Here is a 26,677-nt window from a genome sequence, read left to right as displayed (position 1 = left end):
TATCTTGTTGAAAAATATAGGATTGAAAATTTCCCTGAAACTGAGACTTTGTCATGGCAGTGTGATTTGTACTTTCTGTGCGACTTGATGGCTCACTTGAATAATTTGAATACAAAGCTTCAGGGAAGAGGTAAAATAATAAGCAAATAATCACAGCCTATTCATGAATTTCAATTAAAGCTAAACCTCCTTGCGGAACAATTAGAAAATAATGATTTGAAACATTTTGCAAAGTTGAATAGTTTTCGAGAAAATAATAAGGACTATGATTTCTCTAATGCTAAAGATGATCTCTATGTAAACTGGATCAAAAATCTATCTAAAAAATTTGAATCACGTTTCTCCGAATTCAGTCATTTTAAATTAATATTTGAATTTTTGCATGATCCATTTCAATTTTATTTAGGAAATTTCATTAAGGAATTTACATCTTTTTGTCTTTGGATAAGTGTGAATTTGAATACGAGATGCTTACCCTGCAAAGTGCAGAACACATAAAAGGTAAAAAAAAATGTTATATCAGAGAGATGTGACTCGCTATTTTGATAAATGAGAGTCTTCCAAATTTAAAGATAGCAATTTCAAAATTATTTTCAATGCTTGGATCCACTTGGATGTGTGAGTCAACATTTTCTACGCTAGATTTTCTTAAGTCTAGATAGAGATCTGGACTAACTGACATAAATTTAGAGGCAGAATTAAGATTCTCATTGAGCATAGATATTAAGCCTAATTTCACGAAACATGTTGATGAAACCCCATAAATTTTCACATTGAAAGTCAGTTAAAATTTTGATTTAACTAATATCTTTCAATTTTATCTTTTTAATAGAGTGGTCAACGTTGTTTTCATCAGCCATAGTTGTGGCCACTATGAAAAATAAACTGCCCACCACTGTGCTAAATGATAGCCGTGAATATCAGATTATGTAATTTCATTTCTTATTTTACTCTAGAATCAGTCTCTTTATTATCTGTTATTGATGTTTTTCAATCATACTAATGATCTGAATCTTAATATGTCTGGCAAAAATTATCTTCTGACTGCCTGATGTCTTCTCGATCTATTTTGCTCCTTAGTGGCACAGCAGTATGCATGCGAACTTACAACGCTAGAAACCTGATTTCGATAACTACAGTGGGCAGAGAACAAACAGTCAGTTGTTTGTAGCTTGATCTACTATTTAAAACACGTAAGTCAAATATGTTTCATTATCATCATTAGATTCTTACCAAGACCTTCTTTACTGTCACCACACATTCTAAAATACCGATACATGATTTTCTTTGTGCAAATGGAATATTTTACTTCATTTATGCAAAAAAGCAATAGTGGGAGAAGCTCAAAGTTGTTTTTGTATTTAAGTTAAAATATATGGTAAATTAGAGTTTTTTTTTTATTTTGAGTATCTTTTGATACTTATAATTTCGGAAGAGTCTCTGGTTTATTATGTTACATATTATTATTTAAAATAACTGGAAATTTTAATTTTAATTTAAAAGTTAATTAAATGTCAAAATGTGTTGAATTTATGATATTTGCCAACAAGATTGATACACAGGCGTTTATTTTTAAAAACAAATATATTTTAATATACAAACAACAGCAACAGAAAAATCTGTAATTTATAATAATGATTATTACTGATAGTTATTATAAATTAATTCTGAATTGATATTGTCACACATCTCGCTCAGGCTACCTAGCTTCCTAGGCCTGTGACACAGTGACCGTAGCTGACCAGTAATATTCTTATTCTGTCTCTCGCTAGCTGCTTCTTATACGAATCACTCGAGACTCTAGAACTTTCACCAAAATTTGCTTGATAACAATGCTGTTATTCACTAGTATTATATACAAACCTAGTGCATTGCTGATTCTTATATTCAAGAATCTTCTACAAATTTCGAGAACAGGCGGGACTTGCTCAATACACAGCTAACAATATACGCCAAGGCAAAAAAAAGAAAACTACACTGAAACAAGCATATGCATTAAAATAAATATACAACAGTAAATCTGTTTCACTATCCTGGCAGTATCATATATTCACTACGTTCTGTTTTGCCCATTTGTTATTAAGAAGAAGTTTAAGACTTTAAAATATTTCTCTTATTGCCAAAAGCTGATAATATAAGAACATTTTTACGTTTTCGTAGTCAAAAAAAGGTGATACAGGATACGAACCTGTAACCGAGCTATTATCAACTGAATCAACATGTTAACACATATGATCTAGCACAAATATAAATAACGAAAACATAATATTTTTTGTTTCCCATTTGACACCAGACAAATTAAATTTGAATCATGTATCGGGGGAAAAAATAAAAAAAATAATTCGCTTACTTCTAGAAGGTTTTAGTAAATATACATGTTTTTGCTCAGTGCCGGATTATCCTAGTAGCAAAAATAGCATATGCTATGGGTCCCACGCTTTCAAGGGCCCACGCTAAATGCTTTTAAGCTATCGACATGGGTTGGCCATTTTCAAATTTTAGGCCTGCTAGAAGGTCACGGGTTCGAATCCCCGTCACACCAAATATGATCGCCCTTTCATTCGTTATAATTTTACAGTCAGTCCAACTGTTCGTTAGTAAAAGAGTAGTCGAAGAGTTGACGGTGGGTGGTGATTACCAGCTGTTTTCCCTTTAAATTAAGGATGGCTAGCGCAGATAGCCCTCGAATAGCATTGCGCGAAATTCAAAACAAACTAAACCAAACCAAAATTCTATGTTGATAAAAATGGATTGTTGATCGTTTCTGATTAAACAAGATATAGATGGAACCCTCTATAATTGAATCTTGAAAGCTTTAAAATTTACATGCCCAAAAAGTGCAGTATTTGCGTACTTGTATTCTGGACGATTCATGGATGAAAATAGTTTGCCAAAGAGAATTTAAGGCCAAATTTGCTGGCAAAACGTGAAGACTGGTGGGACTAAGATTATATACACATAAATATCATTTTCGCATCCGGAAGTAAGTCTTGGGGAAGAATTTGTGCAGTTTACTGAGCTGTTGAAAACTTCTTATATTTCTACCAAACAAGACCTTCAGTGATGTCAAGAAAACCCACTTGTAGAGAAAAATATATATGTAAAAACGGCTGGTTTGGGTTGAGAAAATTTTTTTTATGTAGAGGAGCGAACAACGTTTCGACCTTCTTCGGTCATCGTCAGGTTTACAAAGAAAGAAAGAGGTAACTGACCGATAGCTTACCACATATTTGAAGGGGGTTGTGTAACTGAGTGTGGGAATGTAGAGAACGTGCTTAGATGTTTGATTATATTTATTAATATATGGGCTTGAGTTGTTGTACAAGTAAGGCTTCTTTAATTTTGCGTTTGTTTTCGTATAATCTTAATCAACTTAATCATTAAGCCATAATGGCCAGTTTCGATGTTATATCCCTCGTTATAGAAGTCCCAACCGCTGAAGCCTGCAAGATAGCTTTAGAACTCTATATCCGAGACCCTAACTCATCAACAGACATTCCCAGCAATCAATTAGCAACCCTCATAAAATTCACCACGATGAAGACAAACTTAGTGTTCAACAACCACAACTATATACAAACAAATGGCCTAAGCATGGGCAACCCAGTATCACCTGTTCTAGCCAATATTTTTACAACACAAGTTGAAACACAAGCAATTAACACAGCATTACAACCACCACTATGTTGGTACAGATATGTAGATGACACGATTGCGGGATTCACATGTACAGAACACACGCTTAATTTTTCCAATCATATCAACTTTATACATCCCAACATTAACTTCACATGTGCACAGGAAAAAAGCAATCAAATATAATTTCTTAACATCAAAATTACAAGAACCAATACACAACTTAAAACAGAAATCCACCGAAAAATCAACCATACTGGACTATACATTCCTTGGTTCTCAGCGCATGAAACAAAACAAAAACTCAACATACAAAGAAACCAAATAAACACAGCCATAAAACTATGCTCACCAGATAAAATTAACGATGAATTAGACAAAATAAAACAATGCTTCATCAACATCAATAAGTTTCTTCCACAAACCGTAGAAAATAATATACGCACACACCTAGACAAAAAGCGAAACCAACTAACAAAAGTAAATATATCCTACGAATTCAAAAATCAGGAAACCATATACTGCTGAATACCATATATTCCCGGCATCAGCAGAAAAATAACCAAAATTTGGCAAAAACTAGTACCAAAATATGACATTCCAGTTAATACCAAATTTATTCAAAACCAGGCACAAAACTAAGGTCTATACTATGTAAAAACTACACTGACAAACACCACACCAACATTATTTACAAACTACAATGTGATAACTGCCACGACTTCTGTATTGGAGAAACAAGTAGAAAACTGAAAACAAGATTCAAAGAACACAAAAAGTCATCTTCACACGTTTTCGAACACTGCAAATCGAATAAACACAACATAACCATAGAAAACACCCAAATACTAAATAAAGAAACAAACATAAACAAATGCAAAATTAAAGATGCCTTACTTATGCAACAACTCAAGCCCAAAATAAACCAATAGAAAGGAACACCTTTATACCTATATTAGTAAATATAATCAAACATCTAAGCATGCCCTCTACATTCCTACACTCAGTTACACAACCTCCTTCAAACATGTGGTAAGCTATCGGTCAGTTATTTCTTTCTTTCTGAACCTGACGATGACCGAAGAAGGTCGTTGTTTGCTCCTCTACATAAAAAATTGTCTCAACCCAAACCAGCCGTTTTTACATATAAACAAGACCTTGTTGAGTTACAGTTTTACCATTTTGTAATTGACAATTTTTTTTGGAATCTTGTTTTCCAAATGTAGAAATAGCCTTGTGCATCTATTTCTCACTCATGGTTACCAACTGCAGTGGAGAACGCTCATTTTCAAAACAGAAAAGATTAAAAATGAACTAAGGAACGCCATGGGCCAAAACAGATTAAACAAACTCGCTATAATGACCATTGAACATGAAGTTCTGCGTGAAATAGATATTTCCAGTGCCATCAACAATCCTGCTCGTGCTAAATCTAGAAAATGTAACTTTTAAATTGTAGTTTTGTTACTTTTGACGTTTGAAACTGATACCTACTGAAATGTCAGACATATTAGTCGTGTTATCTGGCTGTATAGCAATGAAAGAATACAATCACTTTACTATGTAAGTTAAAAATTTATGTTTTTTAATACTTATATATTGTTGTTTTTAATTTAAGGCTCCTTTATAAGATATCATACAGGCCCCGCACTAACTTAATCCGGGCTTGTGCTCGCTCCGCAAGGAATAACAGTTTATTATATCGGAATCTTGTTTTTTATCCCTTAACAAAGATTTGACATTTAAAATATTGATGTGTAATGTACTCGTTTGGTTAAATCTAGCTTAAACTAGAAAATAACATTAAAACTTGCAGAAAGTAAAGAGACAAACATTAATCACTCGCTTGAAGACTGGAAGTCTTAACTGAATATCGCATGCACATTTGAAAACAGTACTGGATATATTTTTCTAAACGTTTATGAAAAAAATAGAAAGTAACGTATACACGTATGTATGAAAATATATATATATTTGTTTACTTTTATTGCTTCATTCAAGAGGGTGAAAATAAAACAAGAAATAAGAAACTAACGTGTTGTAAATTTTGATTTCAATTTAGACAAAACACCGATATTTGAATTTTTTAACCAGCTATTGTCTCTCTCGAATTGGACTTGCCAGCTACAAACGAATTCATCAGGCATCTGGCTAGACCTCTAATGTCTGTATCGATATTTCCCTAATCGACGGTCGCCAGTACAACACAATGGCAACAGTTAAAGTAACTGAAGAAAATTAATAATAATAATAAATGTCTAAGTTTTAATCGCATCTGTGAACGAAAATTCTTACAAAAAAGGTTTATTTTGCGATAAAGATTATAAAGATATCTGTTTCTGTCCCTAATTTTGAACTGCAGACCACAGGTAAAACAACGGCCAGCAGCTTCCACTGCATCTCTTGAACTGTTACTGACCAACAAAATCTGGAATAAAACTTTAAGATGAGAAGATATGTGGAAAATGTCCAAATAAATTATGTAAAATGCTGATGGCTATTATTGTCGAATTTAGTACTTTTGGTATTTTTAAGTCATACAGAAAACTTGAAAGCAATCAGTTTAAAAATTGCTACTGCAACCTTAATTAAATTATATATTTTTTGTTCTTTAACTCAATTTCATTTCTTTATTCATGGTCTAACTGTGTTCTGTTTAGCTCTTTGTTCTACCTATTGTACAAATAATTTATATGTTTTTACTCAATATACATATTATGTAATATTTGACCTTTTATGTTTTAAACTTATATTTATATAATTTTTTAGCACTTCATAGCGTCGCAAATTGTATACGCTGTTTTAGATGTAACGTTAAACGTTGACTAGAAGTAGAATATTAGGCTTAGACTTATTGTAAAGTAAAAGTTATAACTCAGGTAGTTTACTAGAAATTTTAAACGATAAAACAAACGACGAATGTAAGTTTTAAAGGATATTTATAAACCTAAATTTTAAGTTTTAACTTGTACATTTTTTTACAAACTTAGTTTAGTTTAAAAGATATTTGTCTGAGTGAGCACCAATAATCATATTCTAGTATCAGGTCTGTTAAGTTCTAGCTTACTCTGTGATCAATTGTTATTTTTAGAGTATTAAAAGTAATGTCGTTTTAAAAATAACATTCAGGCAACAAATAACTATTCAAGGCTTTTTACACACCCACTCATGAGAAAAGTAAAAATTAAAACATCCTTTATAATTCAAGAAATTGTGGAATGCCCCTGAAACCCCTGTACTATGGTGCTACTGTGTGGTTATAAATTGTTTACCTCATCTATTATCGATTGCAACTTGCAAGCGTGTTAAACTAATTAAGTCACCTTGTTAGAAAAAATAAACCCATCATAACTGGAGCATAGGTTGTGTTTTACCAAATCACAAGCTTGTGTTCTTTCATTATGGGGTCTTCAGAATATGTCATAAAGAAATCATAAACTTTAAACATGTCGATCTAGATAAGTAACACTAATAATCTTGTGAACTACAGTAAGATCTCTCAGGATATTATATGAAAGTTATCTGATGCCATAAAGAAAGTATAACTTTAAAGGAGATGATTCTTTAAGTTTAATACCAAAGTGCTCATTAAAATTATGAGAATGTTTACATTTTTTTGAACGTTTATACTATTCTCTTGGTTGTTAATGTTGTCATTAATTCATATAATATTGTGACACATGGAAAGAAGTGGCTTGGGAGTATGACAATAAAAATTCATCTTTCCAGTGCACTAAGGTTCCCATAGCTTGTAAATCTCTCCAGAACTAGGAAGACCTATATACTTCTTTATATATACAAACTTATATCAACCATAAGAATAATATGTTTTATTTTAATGAGTAAATTTTGATTTAAGAAAGACTACTTGAGAACTAACGAGGAACCAGAATATTGAAATATAATCACCTTTAAATAAAATTAAACTGACAAATGCTGCAAATCATATGAGTTTGATAAGGTGCAAAATTGGATAAAAAATATTAATCAGTAGTACAATTTTGTTAACCAAATATTTGACCTTATGATATAAGAACTTGCATGTAAGAAAGCATAAAATATTAGCATTTATTAACTGTGCATATTGTATTTTTTCAACTTAATTTGTATTTTAATGTTTGTTACTGTGTTTTTGTGATGATAGATCCAAGTAATATGTTACATAGGCTTCTATGTAAGGTGATCAAAGAAAATCATATCCGTCGGGGATGGGGATACATAAGTTAGTTTGTTATTTAATGGATTCCAGTTAAACTAGATAGTTGTTTCTACTACTAGCAGTGTGTCTCAAAAACCAGTGCTTGGTCATTTGTTATATTTTATTTACATTAATGATATTTATGTAGAGGAATATTCAATAGAGTTTCCTGGTGAAATTTAATTATTATCTTTCCAGCTGTAGTAGATAAGGATTTCAAAGTATTACAGTATGACTGATGAAGTGATATGTTGGACAAATATTTGAGAACTTTTTAGGTATGGTAAGTGCAAAATAATGAAATTGAGTTATTGATTGAAACATCCAATATAAATTGGAATCAACTTATTAGTGACTGAAGAAAAGGATATTGTTAAAGTGGTTAAAACACTCCAACTTAGCTCTGTTAGAAGTAAAATCGAAACAATTATCTATTCTAGTTGTAATGGTAATACCATTTTAGGGTATTTTGATGGACATATTAATTATGAAATAGTTGTCTTTAATGTTTCCTTTAATTTTTCCAGTTCATGCACAGAATGAATTTTTTGTGTGTGTGTCAGTATCAAGGCAGTGTGTAGGTGTGCACTACCAGTTTTGTTTAGGGAGAAGTATCCTTAGACTATTGATGCTATTGGATAATTAGGCTGATTTGCAATGCTACTAGTTAGTTGTTTTGATCTTAGGCCTATTGACTTCCACGGCCATTTAGGCCATCAACATGCCGACACTCCTTGCCATTACTGAGGGTATGCGTGACACTTTATTGCTTGTTGTGCATCTGCAACTTAGAGGGAACACTGATGGTCCCCCAGTACAAAGCTCTAGTTACAGGGGGTGTAGACCATAAATACTGTGTATGTTTTGGTCTTATCTAAGAAAGGATATTGACTTACTGGAAAGGTACTACAAAGATGATTCTGGAAATGGAAGTTTATAATTTTGTTTAGGGGTTTGATATGATTAAATCTATGGATTTCTTTGTGTTATATTGTTACGGAACAAGATGAAGATTTGGAATATGCAGGCTATTTTTCAGTTAAGGTAAAGATTTTGCTAGTTAAGTATTAGCAAGAGAGAGCTATGTGTCTTGATGACATTTGGGTCACTAGGATTAATGGAGATGTAAATTGTTGTTTTCTAACAGTTAAAATATTAAAGTTTTTGTTTGATTAAATTTGTAACATTTTATGACAAAAACACCCCAGTTTATTATCATTTCTCAGATTTTATTTACTTGTATGCACGTGTAGTGTTAACTGCAGAGGCAACATGTTTATGCATCAAGAATAGATTTGGGAATCTAACCTTGCTAAGAAAATAGACATTCATTATTCCTATTCTTTAGTGTTTTGACAATGAATGTTATATCCAGACTTGTTACACATGTTGAAACCTTACAGTCTTTATATTTGCTAGATACAGAGGCAGTTCAATGAGCTGTATACTACATTGTCAATTAAAATACTTCTATTGTTTATATTTAAAATGAAAGCAACCTGTCAGAGGTGACTATTCATGCAAACACCTGCCAAGATGTGCCCTTTAAACTTTTCATTTGAAATTACATTCACATATCATGGACCTACAAATTTGCTTATTCATTCAATTTTAACTTATATTGAGAAAATCAAGAATCTGTGTCTGTTGGGCTGTTGGAATACTGGATGGTTACCAGGATAATATATATACACAAGATAGTTGAGACTATACAGTTCTTTCAATATGGTAAGAGTAAATTCTTGTGTTAACTGTCATTTTTACTTTGTACAAGTAAGTGGATGTGATTTTACAATAATCCATATTTGCTAGAAAGGTTTTAAACATAGTAGGCCTACAGTAATTCATGACAATATAGAAGTGTTCAAGCTTGTAGAAATGTTAAAATAAGAAGTAGACTAAATTGTTTATGTGGACTGGACTTTGAATTATTTTAACCAGATAATTTAGAACTAACCAAAAAATAAACAGTGCTAATACAATAAGTTTATTTTCTAACAGGGTGATTAAATTATGGAACAAGTTGCTATGTGTAGCCATGGAGGCAAGCAGTTTATAGGCATTTTAGTGGAGTTAATGAAAGGTAAAGGTTGTGTCAAAATTTCCACACTTTCTGGGAGTAGATGTGCAAAAACAGACTTAGGGACCAAATGACCCTCATTGTCTGTCAGTTATATCGTATAAACCACTGTTTTATTGTTAACCTAATAGTAGGTGGAGTAGTGAGTCACTCAAAAAACAAGTCATGATGTGGCTAAGTTGTATATTTGCACATCTGCATTCTTATATTAATCCTATCAGTTTTGTACCAACTTTAATAAATACCTGTTTTTTACATTAATAGTCAAATCATATTTATGGGTTTTTTACAGTTCTTCAATATTGTTTTTGTTTCAAACTAGTTGCACTAATTATCAATATTTTATTTAATTTTTAGAATTAAAGAGGGCAAGATCATATGTGTTTAACTGCAGTATGTTGACCTAAACCTATGAGTATGATTTATGTGTTTTTATATACTAATTTTCTTAATATCTAACTATATAATGGGGAAAATAATCCACTTAAACAGTTATTTGATTAAATTATATATACTTGATTGATTAGATATACATATGTGTATATATATATATATATATACACACACACACACACACACACACACACACATAATATAATTATTCTCCTTGAGTATGGAATTTCCACTTGGATTAATAATACTTAAGATTAAACAGGTATATGTACGCAAGTTTGTGACATAACCCATGTTGTCTGTTGTAATGCCTGAGCATAATTTTACATTTGTGTTTGCAAAAATAAGTTGAAAAGATAGAGATAAATGTTATTGAAAGAATATTCATCATATTCTTTTTGATTTTTTGAAATAAAGTAAAAGACTCTTTCGTTCTAAGTGTTATATTTATGTTTTCTCTCTCACCTGTTTAGGACTGCATGTTTTATCAAACAGAGAAGAATATTGACTGGTACTTATAAATACCATTATGTCTAGTAAAGTGAAGAGAAAGGTCACAGTAGAGAATAGTAAAAGCAGCAAAAATAAAAGCCAAGAGTCTGAGGAAGTTCCTAGAAGACCAAGTGTATTTGAACGTTTAGGAACTGTATCATTAAGTTTAGGTTTACCTTCTCAAGACAGGCATTCTAAGGCTGATGCACTAGAAAAGTGTCATAATTGGCTGAGAACAGGGAACTGCTCGTATGGTGAAACGTGCCGTTACCAACATGGACCTTACAGTAGTGGTACCCGTGGAAAGTCTGAAAAAAAAGATATTGCTGAAAAAGATCTTCGTCACAAGGTAAAAAGCAAACGCGAAGATAAAGAATCTGTAGGCGGCAGTGGTGGTGGAGGTGGCTCTAATTCCCCGAAACCAAAAAGTATACCACAGAACATAAGTCGTAATAGAAAAGTTGAGCAAGAGAATAAGATAAAGTCTACAGTTGTAGTAACTCGGCCAAGGTCCTCAGCAAGTGATGGGGAAGAAAGAGAAAAAGATAAAGGAAGAACAGGAACTTGGGAAGATGATTCTGATGATTGGCCTCTTGATGCATCCCAACTGGACTACAAAGAAGAGTTGACTTTAGAGATGAAACGTCAGCAGTTGCAACGAGAGCTGGAATTAGAACTCCAGAAAGAACGGATGATGAATGAGAATGTGACTATTACCAAGACTGTAGCTTTCAATGGAAGTAGTGGAAGTAGTAGTGACAGTGACAGTGGATCCAGTAGCTCAAGTAGCTCTAGTAGTACAAGTAGTAGCAGCAGTAGTGATGACAGTGATGGTGAGGACAATAGCTCATCATCTTCCTCATCATCATCATCAAGTCATTCAGAACCTCCAACAAGAGGTAGAAAAAAGCAAATCAAAGAAAAAACAAAGCAGAGTGTACCTAAGCGCCAAGTCTCAAAAGAAAGACCTAAAGGCCGGGAAAATAATAGCTCTCATAAAAATGGTCTTGCAAAGCAGTTTTCTTCATTTTCACATTCTTCTGAATCCAGGGCCAAAAAAAGACATGAAGAAGTTCCTTCTGTCAAACAGCAAACAAAAAGGAAGAATCCAAATTTCGAAAACCGTCCGAAGGAAAACAGGTGAAAGGCCCTCGGACTCCAAGCCCATCTCAGGGAAGGAAAAATACAAGTAAGCAGCATGATGATCGAAATGCATTAAGTAGTTCCAGAGAGAGACTAAAAAGAAACAAGCGTAAAAGGAAACGTGATCAGCAGACTGAAAGAAGACAAGATGTCCCAACTAATGCAAATACCTTGCATGAAAAAAAATTTAAAAGCCATCATGAAAAAGAAAATCAACAAAGAGATGATGCTTATATTTCTCGAGATCGAGGTCATGGACATCATTCTCCACTTTCTCATCCTGAGGATCGTCAACGTAAGTCATCCCCTGTGAAAGGAAAACAAGAACGTGGAGATAAGCGAAAACTATCCTCTCCTGTGGAGGCAACTTTGAATAAGGATAGAAAGAACAAGTACCATCAAGAACAAGTTGAGTCTGAACGAAAAAGGTCGTATCACTCAGAAGAAACTTCTAAACGACCAAGATCACCTGAAGAAGAAAATGAACACATTTCAAAAAGAGCAAGAAAGATGTCACCGAGAAATGAACCTTCTCATTTAAAAGATACTTCTCAGAAGGAGAAAGGAAGAGAAGCAAGTAGTAAAAGAAAGGGAAGTCATCGGGAAGAAAGAAACTTAGAAGAGATTGACAATAGATACAGACTGACTTCCCCCTCCACAAGATAGACAGTCAAAGGATAGGCGAAAACATGACTTGGGTATTTCAAGAAATAGAAGAGAGCTTCCACCAGAAATCAGAGGATATGAAGAAATACCTGAATTAGGACTAAAAAGAGAAGGTTCTGAAAGTAGAAGAAAAGAAGAGTTTGATCGAAGAGAGCATATTTTACCAAAAAGTGAAGGTGGAGGAAGAAATTCTAGGTTAAAAGAAGAGAGAGATATAAAAGATAGAGATTTTGAAATTGAATCCAAATATAGAGAAGAAAGGAATTCAAGACATGGATTTGTAGCTAGTTATAGAGGCTTTCAAAGTGAAATGTCTCTTCAGCAAATAGGAAATGATAGGAGAGAGAACTGGAATGATAGAAACAATGAGAATAGACAAAGATATAAAGAAACTAATCGAATAAAAGGTAGAGATAACTTGGACAAAGCTAAGGGCTTTTCACCAAGGCTTGATTTTCATTCAAAAGGAAACTCCCCCAATCCTCAACATAGATTAATAAATGATTTTGATTCACACATTTTTGAGGAAGATTACAGAAGATTCTCGACCAACCAACGGCATGGTGGTCATGATCTTCGTCAAGAACAGTTATTTCCTCCAGACTTGAGACATGAACATGATCTATTCATGGAACCTAATTTTGGTAGGGAACCTTTCTATCCAGATGGAAGAGAAAGGAATAATTGGCAACCACGGATGCCTAGAGATTTATATGAACCTTTGCCAGAACGAAAAGTTGGTGGTAAAAGAAGAGAGGAGAGGGTGTATCATCAAAGACGAGAGAAAAGACCAGTTACTCCTGATTTCCCAACAGTATTGAGTGTAAGAGATGACCCTCTTGTAAATGTTGAAAAGAGGCCTCCTTCAAGAGAAACAAAACTACCTAGATCACCAGGTAGAAAACATCGCGATAGCTCTCCTGCTAGTCACGGTAGCTGGGATCGGGGAAGTTGTTATAGTAGTAGAGGTCGAGATAATCGACGTGATCAGAAATCTGAAAAGAAAAGAGAAGAACAAAAAAGAAGCAGGGAAAGAAGTGATAAAACATTAGAAGTTGACAAAGGAAAATCTCTAGTTAAATCCTGTGCATCTCCTTTACCTTCTCAAAATATAGAAATAAAAGTTGAACCAGAAGATACAAAAAAACAAGAAACATCAAAAATGCAAACTGTGTCTTCACCTAGTCCAAATAGAAGTCCAAAAATTGTCACTCCTGAATCAGTTAACTCTATTTCTAATAAAGATGTATCTAAAGAGACTTCTTTTAGCCATAATAATACATGTAATTCTCCTAAGGTGCCTGAAACACTTCCTGTTGTTGAAGAATTTAGTGACTGGAGTGATGATGAGGATGACCAACTCTTAACAAGGAATGACTCTCCTCCTACTAATGAAAAATCTAGATCACCAGAATGGAAATTAAGAGAAGATAATCAAGAGAGAGAAACAGAAGTTCTTGACAGCTGGACAAGTAAAGAAGGTGAAAAAGGATTAGACCATCATGAACTGGTTGACACTTTAGACTCAAATTCAAGGGAGGGGAGATTGATTGGTGACAGAAGTCCTTTAGATATGGATGAATATAACAATAGTAGAGACCAGCCTTGTCGTGATCTGGGAGACTATGAAACTGTAGATAAAGTCAGAACAAGTGAAAGTGAAGAAGAAAGAGGTTTTCCAGAAGAAATGGTTGTTACAGATAGTGTGGATTATGACCCAATAAGTGATGATGAGTTAGAAGCTCTTATAGAAGAACCTGAAGATGAAGAGGCTAAAGACAAAGAACATATTGGAGGAATTGTTAATGCTCTTGATGTTGACTGGTCAAGCCTCATGAATGAGCAACGCCCTAAACTGGAATTTATTCCTGGTTCGGCTCGAAAAAGGTTCACTGTTGCTCATGTTCTTTCAAGAATTGGATTTTCAGAAGCATTTGCTGGTGTTGAGTTGACCAAGCGAATAATTGGCTTTTGTGAAAAACAACTGCAAGATGAGGTAGCAGAAGAAAATCACTCAACCTGCAAAAAAAAACTGTTTAGTTTGGAGGCTCCAGTTGCTTCATTTCATGTACTTGCTGCCCAAAGAAAACATGAACGAGAAACTGTTGTCCATGATGTTGGGCCATACAGAAGAGCTCTTTGTGCAAGAAGGGATCTTCAGATTAGGCGGCTTTTATGCAGATTTACAACCAAGATGGCTGATATTCCCTCTGTCTCATCTTCACGACAACAGTGTGTGGATAAAGAACTGTACAGGCTAAGCGTAAACCTGTTCAAGAAATCCAAGGAGCCAATTACACCTGCAGTTGATGTTTCTGCATAACATGATGTAATTTCAAGATGTATACCCTATAAATATGTGAGTATTTTGGAACCCTTTTTATAAAATGTGTATTTCATCTCATAAAAAGTAGTTTCATATGATATTTAGACCTGAAAACAATAGTTACTTTCATATGTTCATACACAAGCTTCAGTTGTATTTTTGTAAACATTAGTAAAATTTGCTATTTGAATCACAAGATAGCATGCATCATGGGAATATTTTACCTTTTAACCACCATTGATTTAAACAGAATGAATCAAATGTATGAAACTTTGTAGAATGGATCACAACTGCCTGTTGTGGAGACACAAGTGTAGAGTGTGACATTTTGAAAGGCAGAAGACTTTCAAAATATTGCACTCTACACTTGTGTCTTCACAACAGGCAGTTGCTGTCCATTCTACAAAGTTTCATCATGAATACTCTGCCTAAACAATCTATCAAAGAATCAAATGTACTTTAGTATGGTGTCTCAAGCATTTACAGTATTAGTCACTCAGTGGATTTTATTTATGACCTTGTTGTGTGTTAATATTAACTCCAATTGATATTAAGGAAAAAATGAAAGAAATCCAAAATTTTAAAGCCAATTTCAGCAATTTTGCCAATTCAAAGAAAAATGTTAACTGTAATACTTTTGTAAAACTGACTTCAAGAAGTGAGTGCATCATGAACTTTTAAATATTGAGTAAATTGCAAGCATTTCTTGGTTTGAAAAAAAATTGTTGTGTGTTAATATTAACTCCAATTGATATTAAGGAAAAAATGAAAGAAATCCAAAATTTTAAAGCCAATTTCAGCAATTTTGCCAATTCAAAGAAAAATGTTAACTGTAATACTTTTGTAAAACTGACTTCAAGAAGTGAATGCATCATGAACTTTTAAATATTGAGTAAATTGCAAGCATTTCTTGGTTTGAAAAAAATTGTCTTTTGGAACCCATTAGTAACATCATAATTTGGAATTTTTGGAAGATGTCATTTCATAATATCAAAAACAATGTTTTATTAGCATTCTAATGTATTTCATATCCTTCAAAGACAGTATCTGTTCTTTGTTATTACTGTTTATCTGGTTGTTGTATTTTAACATTAATAATGTAAGTCATCTTATTCATATGAAACATTTGGTTTGTTGCAAGTAAATGTTTAGGAAAGAATGAGGATCAGTTGTCTTTGAGCTGTATGTTTGTACATGTACAATAGGTTTGACATTTTGTCAACAAATTATTACAACTTTTTGTACTTTCACTAAAGTGCTCAAGGTGCATATGTGGATTGTTTTGTCAGTGCAGGCAACATTTTGGCATCCTTTTTTTATCTTATTTTAAATGCATTCATTTCACTAAAAAAATCCCTTAGGCCTGAGTAAAGGTTTTTGGTCAACTTGCCTGGATTAAAGGATATTTGTGTCATTGAATTTAGACAATTACATAGTAATTTTCTGCAAACAGTCACTGAAAAGTGTCCATGAGTGTAAATTGTTTTTGCAAATAAACTAATTGCTATGGATTAAGTAATCAAAAGTTAGAACATACTACAACTATGTAATGTATGATCAATATTGTGTGTGTGTATATCTTTAATGATCATAATTTATGGAAATGTAATAAGTTTGTGATGTGTTCTCTGAATTTTTGAAACAGACACAAGTCTTATAGATGTACTAAGATATGCATGTCATATAACACACCTCTTATAATAAGGTACATTTGCCCTTCCCATTTTATAGGTTATACATATTTTATTTGTCTTTTATGTACACGCTTTTACTGTTTAACTCTATCTTTTAAAAGGTTGTGTGAATGTATGGTTTATGTATTCACGCAGTTTTGTTTTATATTTGTTGTTTTTCATTCAGAAACATATGCTTGCACTGATGAAAGTATTTATTGTTAAACTTGTTTTCTGTCCTACTTTCTTTCCAAAAATTTTACTAGTCAAATCCTATGTTTTGTATTAGTTCCTATTGCAAATTTCTAAATATTAATGTGTTTTATCCTAAATTAAAAAATGTTTTAAAACAGACCAATTGTATATATCTGTATTTCTAGAAAACCTAACTTCTACAACATTGTTTACTCAATTTTTATTATGAAATGATGCATTTAATTGTGCATATTATTGATACTTGTAGATAAAAGTTCTGAAAATATTGAGTCATGGTAATTCATTTTTACTGCCATTCAGATATTGCTTTAGAAAAGATACCTTCATAGTAATTCATCCACACTTCTTTTATAAAACTGCATTCATGATAATATACCAACTTCAAAACTTTACTGTACTTTCATAGTTTAATTTGTTAAATTGCTATTACAATATATAACTGAACATTTAAGATGGGTTGTCTTGTTTCCCAGTTCATACAGATATTCATACTTTCAGAGATTTTTGAAATTGCCTCTCTTTACTTAATTTAAATGTTTTGGTGATGTAACAGTTCATGAGTTTGTAAAAACAGTACTGCCTCATAATAATGCTACTATTGGGAAACGTACCCGAGAGTAATATAGGTGGGGGAATATTATAACCTTCTAGTCAAAATGGTATTCATGCTGAACAAGTATAGATTGAACAGGCTACTGAAGCAATCAGTTATATAAAATAACTGTTTATTTATATAGGGAAATAGATATAAAAAGAACATAGATAAAATAAGATACAGTAATATAAGGTAAAGTATGAATACATATTTTCCAATATTTCAGAAACAAAACACATTCACGTTTGCTTATTTACTTAAAAAGTCTGATACTTTAGTATGCTTAGTGCTATTCTTTACCTTCTGCAATTAACAACATGACATCTCTATTTCCTTCTGACACTGATCAGTATTTTGGTTTCATCTGTGAACACTTTTTGAAACTTTTTGCCTTCTGTGCAAAGCTAAACCATTTTTTCTTTAATGATGTCATTTATGATCGTATAGTTGGAACCCATGCTGGGTCTCACGAGAATCAATAGTTTTTTGTTTTTTTTAAGCTACCATGAATGGAAGAGGGTAGAAAAGTAGCTATGTTCACACTGGATATTTCAACAATTGACTCACATTTTCAAATTCCTTTTGTACCATAATCCCCAAATTCCAATATCAACTTCACACCTGAACTTGATATTTACATGTCTGGGTTTTACACTTGAGATTTTCTGTTCTATTTTATTTGTTTTGTCACAGAGTCTAATGACTTTAGCTTCTGAAGCCATGTCACAATGAGCTTAGCAAATGTTTCAGGAGCCAAAACACCACAACATTATACCCAAGCAAATGTTATAATCTGTAGCAATATAATGAGGCAATACTGTATATTTAACAATCTTTAATCAAATGAATTTCTTAGTTGGAAAGTAATGCAGAATCAGATTTAGAAGAAACATACATGTATTATTGGACCTTAAACTCAATGTTTCTAAGAATTTACTATTCACGAAAGTTCTCTTCAGTGGGTTTTTTTTTTTTAATGTTCCCAGTGAGACTTTATATAATTTGTCTTTTGGTTTTGCAAAATGCATTTATTTGACTTTTTTCTGTACCATAGTATGAGTTAATATAAGTAATGCATTTATCAATAAATTTTTAAAGAAATCCAGATCTTCTCTTAATTTCATTATTATTTGCAGTTTAGATTTGGTACTAATCTCTTAAGAATATCAGTACCTCACAGTGAATATTGTGCATAACATACAACTTCACAGAAGTCAGGATAGAAAGTGTTTAATTAGGTTTCCTTTTCTAGGAAGATAAATCTGACATTTTCTTTGTGGAATAAGGTGATGCATTTTGACTGCATGTAGTTAATATTTATTGTTCCTGATTTTTCAGAACAACCAAATACTAAGAAGCTAAGGCTGAAGGAGCATAGTCACAGAAATAGGTGATAGGAAACTTTGGCAGGAGTGTCTGTGTTGACTGGATCCCCAGTTTTTCTTTAAAACATTTTGTATTGTATATGGAAAGACTTTCCAGTTAAGGAATGTTAAACTTATTAACATACATAATGACATGGGATTATGTAATGATACAATACTACAGAATTTATAATTGTCGTTGATATTTGTTTTGTCACTATTAGGTATTGTACTCTGTTGAAGGGATTTTAAAGGACAGGTATGGTGTAATGATTTTTTAGATCTCCCAAAAAAAGATTTATTTTTGCAAGGTTTACTGGTGTTCACTTGAGTAATAGTTATATAGACCAAAGAAATAGGCTTAAAAACATTTTTTTTAACATTCTTCACTTGGTGTTAATGAACAAAAGACAACAGAATCATTTTAATGCAACGTGTAATGCATAGGGTGGTATATGGAATAATGGTACTTGTCATTGGATTTTGTGTTCAGAATTCTCATTATAATACTACCTAATTGTTTCTTATTTTTAAACATACTTGTACAGTGTGTTTGGAAAGTCACTGTGCAGTTTTGTCTGTTAATAAATGTATAAGTGCACAGTGACTTTCCGAACACCCTGTATAATTTTGTACATGTACCTAGGTAACTGAGGCATCACATGCCATTCATATTCGTATTTGTTTAGTTCATTAACAGATCTATAATCAGAGAAGGGGACATAGATTCCAGTCTCCAAATTTGCTCTTGTTCCCATCCAAAAAAAGAAACTAAAGTATTTACTGATATTGTACATTTCTAGATTGGTTTGGTTTTTGATAGCATTTTAATTATATGATGGTAAAAGATAAATTATTTGGACATGAACACTTAATTTTTTTTTTTAAATTGCTCATTTTTGCACATGTTGGAGAAAAAGTATTTTGCAAAAGAGTTGTGGTAAATTGAGTGATCTTTCTAATTAAGTAAATCATAAAACTGTTTATAGGTTTGCATCATAATACTTGATTCATATAGCTTCCATTAAGTTAACTAGTTATTGCATATTGCTCCATAAAAGAGGTGAAAGTAAGAAAATGCTGGCATTAATTAGAAAACAAGTGTATGCTCATATAATTTACTGTTGATTTGCATAAAGCATTTGCTATATTTATATAATCAAATTTTAATAACTGAGTCACTATATTCTGGGATTTACATTAGTAGAATTTCAAACTTCAAATTTATCCATCTTAACCCCACAATAGAAACAAAAAATAGTAGTTACGGGTTTTATTGTTTGTATGGTGTCACGTTGGTATCATGAGAGCTGGATTAATTTGATGTTTTGCAGAAATAACACAGATTAAATTATAATCTACCAGATGTAGTATTATATAAGAGCTGGTTTTCCTCCAGCTAGAATATGTGAAATTTCCACATATCTCACTACAAAATTTCTGCAGTACAATGTTTTTAATGGCATTTCTATATCACTTCACTTAAAATTAAAGATACTGTAAATTCACAAAAGGTACTTTCTACTGTATGTTTTAAAACTTTCAAGGATGTTGACAATGGCCTAGGTGTAAGAAAAAATGCATTAAACTGAAATGTAGAAAACATACTTCTATTTACATTTTGTGTACTTTAGGTGTTTTCATTCAGAAAGTATAATTTTTAGAATACATTTGTTATATGAAATTGTTTCAATTCATGGTGATAAGAGTCCATTATCTAAATCAATTTGTTTTACTTCAATTGGTAAAGTAAAAAGTCTGATATATAATTATAAGAAATGAATTTCCAGTTTTATTTAAAGCACTCCAGTTTGCATATTGATACATTTTGAAAGTATAATACGTAAGTTTAGTAAGGTAATGTATTGCAGCTTAAAAAATATACAATACTTGTATTTATATAACATGTAAAACATAATATTGATGTTACATGTAAATAATCTGTACAAGAGGAAAGAAAATGTATGTTAAGTTTCTTTTTATTAAAGAAACTAAAATGTATGGGTCTAGAATACTTGTTTGGATATTACCACACTTACTTTCAGGCATGAATTAATAACTTCATATAGTAAATTAAAACAGTCGTAATTGAATGTTGTATGCAATATACACAAATAAAAACTGTGTACATACATATCTGTGTGTTACTAATAGAGTTTAATTTTATATAGGTCAGTCAAAACCTGCAACTGTTTCTGTTTATAAAGAAAAAAAAAAAGTACATCTGGTTAAATGCCATTGTAAAATATCTGGTTGGTAAACGAGTAAGCTAACAAATTGTTATTAATGAATGTGCCAAACTGACAATACAGTTCCTTTTTCATTTGGATAATAAACCCTGGTTTGTATTTAAATATCATTATAAGCTTCCATCATGTAACTGTTAAACACTACTATGTCTGTCATATCCTAACCAGCCTAATAAGCCTTGATTAAGATTAATTTGTTAAAAGTTTATGTTTATGTACAATATTTTCTCACATTAAATACAAAATAGTTCAAAACATATGTTGAAAAGCTCTCAAAGTAGCTAATTGGACTAAATGAAAAATGTATAATTATATATATACTGTGTGTATGTCTGTGTATTTATGTGTGTGTAATTGTAGAACATTTCAGAATTTGACAAAGTATGAAGTTGTAGTACTTCAACCAATTTGGTCTTATCTAACTACACAAAGACTAATATTTGGTCCAAAGATATGCTCTTTCTAAAAACTCTTTTAAAAGATAAAAACCATTTTGAGCAATGTTGGTGCTGTGAATATTCAACTCACCTTCAAAAGATAGCCATTCCTTTTCATGCACTTGTTAGCAACAGAACAACTTTATAAAACCTTTTTTTCCAAAAGTTTGAATTATTCATCCATGTGTTTGTACTTGTTAACAGATATCTCGGAACTCAATGAAACGTTGAATTTGTAAACAAAAGTTTAGAAAACATCATAATACTCTGAGACAACATGATGCCCATTGGTCTGTCTTGGTTCTTCCACCTCCTAGATTAAACTAAGATATTAATACATTAATTAAAGAAACTTACAGCCAGCCCTTATCATTCACATAGTTATCAAGCTTTCTCTTAAACTCACTTAAATTTACTGCCTCCACAGCATCCAAAGGCTAATCACTCTGTTAGAAAATTAAGACTGCCTTAGCTAAAGCTAACTCTGCCTTGCCAAAACTTATATTTATGTCCTCTAGTCCTACTATTTTTACTTTCATCTTTATGTTCTTAAGCACCTCCATCAGATCCCCTCTTACCTCCTCTTATTTTTCAAGAAAAAAAATTTGATAGATTCCAACCTTTTGTCATACAAGAACCTCTCCATCCAAGGTGCCATTCCACTAACCCTTTCCGACAATTCAATGTCTTTCCTGAAGTAAGGAACCCAAGACTGAATCTGATATCCCAAATTTGGCCTAATCAGTGACCTATACAAGGAAAGTATAACTTGTAAGACTTGTATTCAATATTTCTGTGGATACAACCTAAAAGTCCTATTTGCTCTAACATTAGCAACAGCACTCTGCTTGGATGGGATTAGAAACTAGTCAACTATTACACCAAAGTCTCTTTTCTGTAACACTATTAAAGTTATTCCCATCCAAATTATACTGGTAATTCAACTTATAATAACCCACAAGCATAATTTGTATTTATTATAATTAAAATCCATTTGCTATTTGTTTGCCAAACTCATTAAATGATCTAAATCCTTTTGTAAATCAGCAGCATTCTCTTCACAACTGGCAACACTGAAAACCTTTAATATCATTTGCAAATTTGTGGACCATTTTTTCATCTGTGTCATTGATGTAATTCACAAAGAGCAAAGGTTCTGAGACTGAGACCTGAGGTGTACTCCACTTGTGATATTAATCCAGCATGACTGAACTCCATTTGTAACAACCTTCTACTTTCTTCTGTCCATCTATTCTTCTATACAGTTTGCCAACTCATACCCACACCTATAGAAATAATTTTTTTACAAGCCTTTTATGTGGCACCTTGTCAAATATTTGATCATTCAGAGACATAAATTTTTAACACAGTGGATTACCTTATTCCAAATAGAGCTGTGCAGAATGTACTGGGGGAAAAAAAATCTGATAAATGCAACCCTGATAGATATGAATGCTATATTTGTTAAATAAATAAATAAATATTGCTTTACTTTGCAACACACAGTGTTCAGTCTGTTTGTTTATTTCTTGAAGTCTCAGTTTAATTCAGAATGTTTTAAATCTATTTTTCCAATCCTTATGTTATAAAGCAGTCCTGTCTGACACCTAAGGAAATATGAAAACCTGAGAAAAAACTATAATCCGTTTCACCGTTAGTCTCTACAAGAAAACCTAGGTTACTTTATTTTCTTAAGTGCATAGATACATAATGGACTCTTAGCATTGTATCCAGGTTCAAAAAACAGGCATTAGTTTTAGATAACTAACATTGGTAGTAATTATTAGGATAATTTCTTTGCTGTATAACAGATTTTGTAACTCGACTAAGAGCGATTGACTCTTGTTTTGAAGGATCATAAGCTTTTAGTGAAGGACCTAGGATAACTTGCGTCAATGTTAAGGAATAAACCTAAATGAAAGATACACTAAAGAGGTGTGGTTTTTCAGTTTATGTAAATTGAGATTCTGTAATTTAGAGTGAAAGTTAGTATACATTATTTCGGTTTTGAAAACAAATACTGTCATAATAGTATTAAAATAAAGTCATGTGGTTAAAGGTAACACTTTGAGGTAAATTCATTTCGTGTTAACTAGTTCCGCTGATTCCAAGGGTAATATAAATGTGTTATTTTTGAACATTGTATTATTTTCTTTACTCAACCTACACCAAATGAACTCGCAATTATACGTATTCACACCTTATCGATCCAAAGTTTATTACGTTTTAGAGCACATTTAATGTTTAATGGTAGAAATACCATATGTAACATTTATTTTGTTTATTTTTCAGTCTAAATGAGTGAATAAAAGATTTAATTAAGGTCAGAAAACTTGTTGAGCAGGTTGAAAAAATTTTGCAAATATATCCCATTACTGAAAGGAAAGTCCCACGGTGGTTCAGTGAAAAGTTTACGAACTTGTAATGCAAAGAACAGGTGTTCGATTTCTCGCGATGGACACAATAAATAGCTAAATGTGGCTTTCACTTAAAACGTAATAAAATCATAGAATGCGAGATAATGAAGTAATTTTATGTGAGATTTTATATCGCTTTTGGCCAACATTATTTAACCATGTAGTAATTCAAATTGTTCCTTTGATGACAAGCTAGCTTGATTACATTTCGAACTAATACCATGTTTTATGCTTGTAGTTGAAAGCCTATAAACACCACTAAGGTATTTGGGATAAGGTAATCCACTGAGTTAATACAAGTGGCTGAATAATTAACTGACCACCAGTCATACATTTTTCAGAAATTATAAGTCTTACATTATAGGTATCTCTAAGTGGTTAAATTTAGTTTGAAAGTATCAAACCTAAATGCTTCTCGAAACAACCCCAGTGCTTGACTTTCCTTTATTTTCTGTATGAAAATAGCGTGGAAAGAAAATTTCCTCTTTAGACTCGATAATATTATTATTTTGAAAAAAATGATACTAATACGTTTTGAAAACTTTATATTAAGATATTCTTTAAAAAACTTCATTTTGAAAACTTAGAGTAACGAACACTGACTTTTTCCACCAACCACTGAAAGTTGGAAGGCTTCACATTTTCTGAAGTCGAGAACTAACTTTAGATTTGTCACTATACCAAAGCACAGTTATTTTTAATTTTAAAGTTCAAGCCAGCCTAGGTTAATGTCTAGTTTAGTATTAAGGTTGAATATGTTAGACTACTTACTGTATTATGATGGTTGTGTCTTTTACATTTATAATAAGTATAGTATTGTAACACATTTTCTAAAAGTTGAAAATTTTATATTAATCTACAAAACTAAGCAGATATGCAAAAAGAAATGCTGATTAACAGTTCGTTAAAGATATATTGCAACTCCAACAGATTTAGTATGTACTGGTTATAATTACACGCTAGAGGAATTGTTAGTACAGAACAGCTGGTATGGGTATTAACACTTTTACTGATAAGGAGAGAACAACGTTTCGACCTTCCTAGGTCATCCTCAGATTAACCTTTCTTTATCTGTAAGTGTTAATACCCATACCAGCCGTTCGGAGATACATTTTTATTTCAAGTGGGTTTCTCGTCATCAAGAACAGGAATTATTAGCACCCGCCAAAATCAGGTTCTCCACCTTTGAACTATGAAATACGCTCGCAGCACCTTGCTCGTGCGTAGTGTGGGTAAAGTTAATATATATACAAATAACGTAACGTAACTTGTACATCGGCCCGACATGGCCAAGTGTGTTAGGGCGTTCGACTTGTCATCCGAGAGTTGCGGGTTCGAATTCCCGTTACACCAAGCATGCTCGCCCTTTCAGCCGGGGGGTGTTATAAGGTGACGGTCAATCCCACTATTCGTTGGTAAAAGAGTAGCCCAAGAGTTGGCGGTGAGTGGTGATGACTAGCTGCCTTCCTTCTAGTCTTACACTGCTAAAGTAAGGACGGCTAGCACAGATAGCCCTGGAGTAGCTTTGTGCGAAATTCAAAAACAAACAAGCTTATACATCAAAAGAAAAAACGGAAAGCAAACAAGCACAGAACGATTATGCAATAAGCTTTTTAATAAAATAGTAAGAATGCTTACCAAACGACACATCACCCACACATGAAAACACGAAAAGTAATGGTCATTAAATGATACACTGTTTATTAGCTTTGGTACACAGTTTTACTGTCATTAATTAAATCTTGTTATAGATGAGCAATTGCATCTTGGGCTAAATACGTATTGTTAAGTTTTGTACACATTAACACAGACAGTGTTGTAATTTATAAGAGTAAATACTATTATATGAGAAATCAAGAGAATACCAACGAGACATTTTGCTGAAAACCGAAGTTCGTGAGGTTATCTCGATTACGAATGGTAGAAATATGTTGTCGAGGCATAATTTAGGAGATCAATTTCTGGAATGAAAGCCGTTATGGTATGAACTAGATAGATTATGTTGGTAAGTTTTATCTAACTTACAATTCGCAGTTAGTGTAAGGATGTTGTTTTTTGTTTTTTTTAAATCGGTGATTGCTTGATTAGTTTTACAACTTCACCATCTTTCAAGCAAACTAGATCCCTTGTTCTCAGTCAACCACAACGTGTAAGTTTGTAAACCATACTTTTGTCTTCTATTACCAGTGCTAACGATCCCTTTCACAAAAGCCAGGGCTAAGGTTGATGATAGGTCGTGTACGTCAAATAATGACCTATTTATTTATTGCTAAAATACACATAATTATAACCCAAAATTGGACACTTAACTTATAAAAGTTTATTACTCACAGTTTGAGTATTATTTCTCTTAAACGTATTAATTCTGCATATACGAGCTTCTATTAACCGCATGCAATTTAGAACCGACCACTAAGAAATAAGACAAAATAAAGACATTGAGATAATTGAATGACGGAAATCCACCGAAGTAAACTCAATGTTTTATGCCAGTTATTTTATTAGTTCCATTAAAACACACAAATTCTGTTGAAAGTTTAAAATACTAATTATATTACTGTTTTAGAATATTCTTACAAAAGTACATTTTGTCCTTTTTAAATTCTAGAAAAGTGAGTGTAACCAGTGCCACCACATTCACGTTTTCTTGGTAACTTTCCAAGGTCGAACCTTGAAAACATAGTGCGGCGTTAATTCTTAAAATTTTCTGTAACATTTAATGTTATATTTTATATAAATACTACACCTTCATAAGTTTAAAATTAATTTATTACTTAGGCTTTTGGTTTTGT

The 26,677-nt window shown here is 32.3% G+C and overlaps 1 protein-coding gene across 1 annotated transcript; it reads left to right on the top strand.

Annotated features, from left to right (window-relative positions):
• Positions 1-10,836: 10,836 nt before the first annotated feature.
• Positions 10,837-20,780, top strand: LOC143247919 (uncharacterized). Its single transcript, XM_076496468.1, has 4 exons — positions 10,837-11,698; positions 11,890-12,519; positions 12,605-14,967; positions 18,757-20,780. The coding sequence occupies exons 1-3, from the start codon at positions 10,837-10,839 to the stop codon at positions 14,929-14,931; spliced, it is 3,819 nt and encodes a 1,272-aa protein (XP_076352583.1). The 3' UTR covers positions 14,932-14,967; positions 18,757-20,780.
• Positions 20,781-26,677: the final 5,897 nt, after the last annotated feature.

Source organism: Tachypleus tridentatus, chromosome 3 (genome assembly GCF_004210375.1).
Source record: "Tachypleus tridentatus isolate NWPU-2018 chromosome 3, ASM421037v1, whole genome shotgun sequence".
Lineage (NCBI taxonomy): Eukaryota > Metazoa > Arthropoda > Merostomata > Xiphosura > Limulidae > Tachypleus > Tachypleus tridentatus.
Note: the sequence above shows the minus strand (reverse complement) of the source record. Positions and strands in the feature narration are given on the sequence as shown.

Excerpts from the sequence above, each read along its gene's own strand:
- LOC143247919 (XM_076496468.1), top strand. The coding sequence starts at position 10,837 with ATGTCTAGTAAAGTGAAGAGAAAGGTCACAGTAGAGAATAGTAAAAGC. Across the intron at positions 11,699-11,889 it reads TTCAGAACCTCCAACAAGAG|CAAACAAAAAGGAAGAATCC; the intron begins GTAGAAAAAAGC and ends TCTGTCAAACAG. Across the intron at positions 12,520-12,604 it reads GGAGAAAGGAAGAGAAGCAA|ATAGACAGTCAAAGGATAGG; the intron begins GTAGTAAAAGAA and ends CCCCTCCACAAG.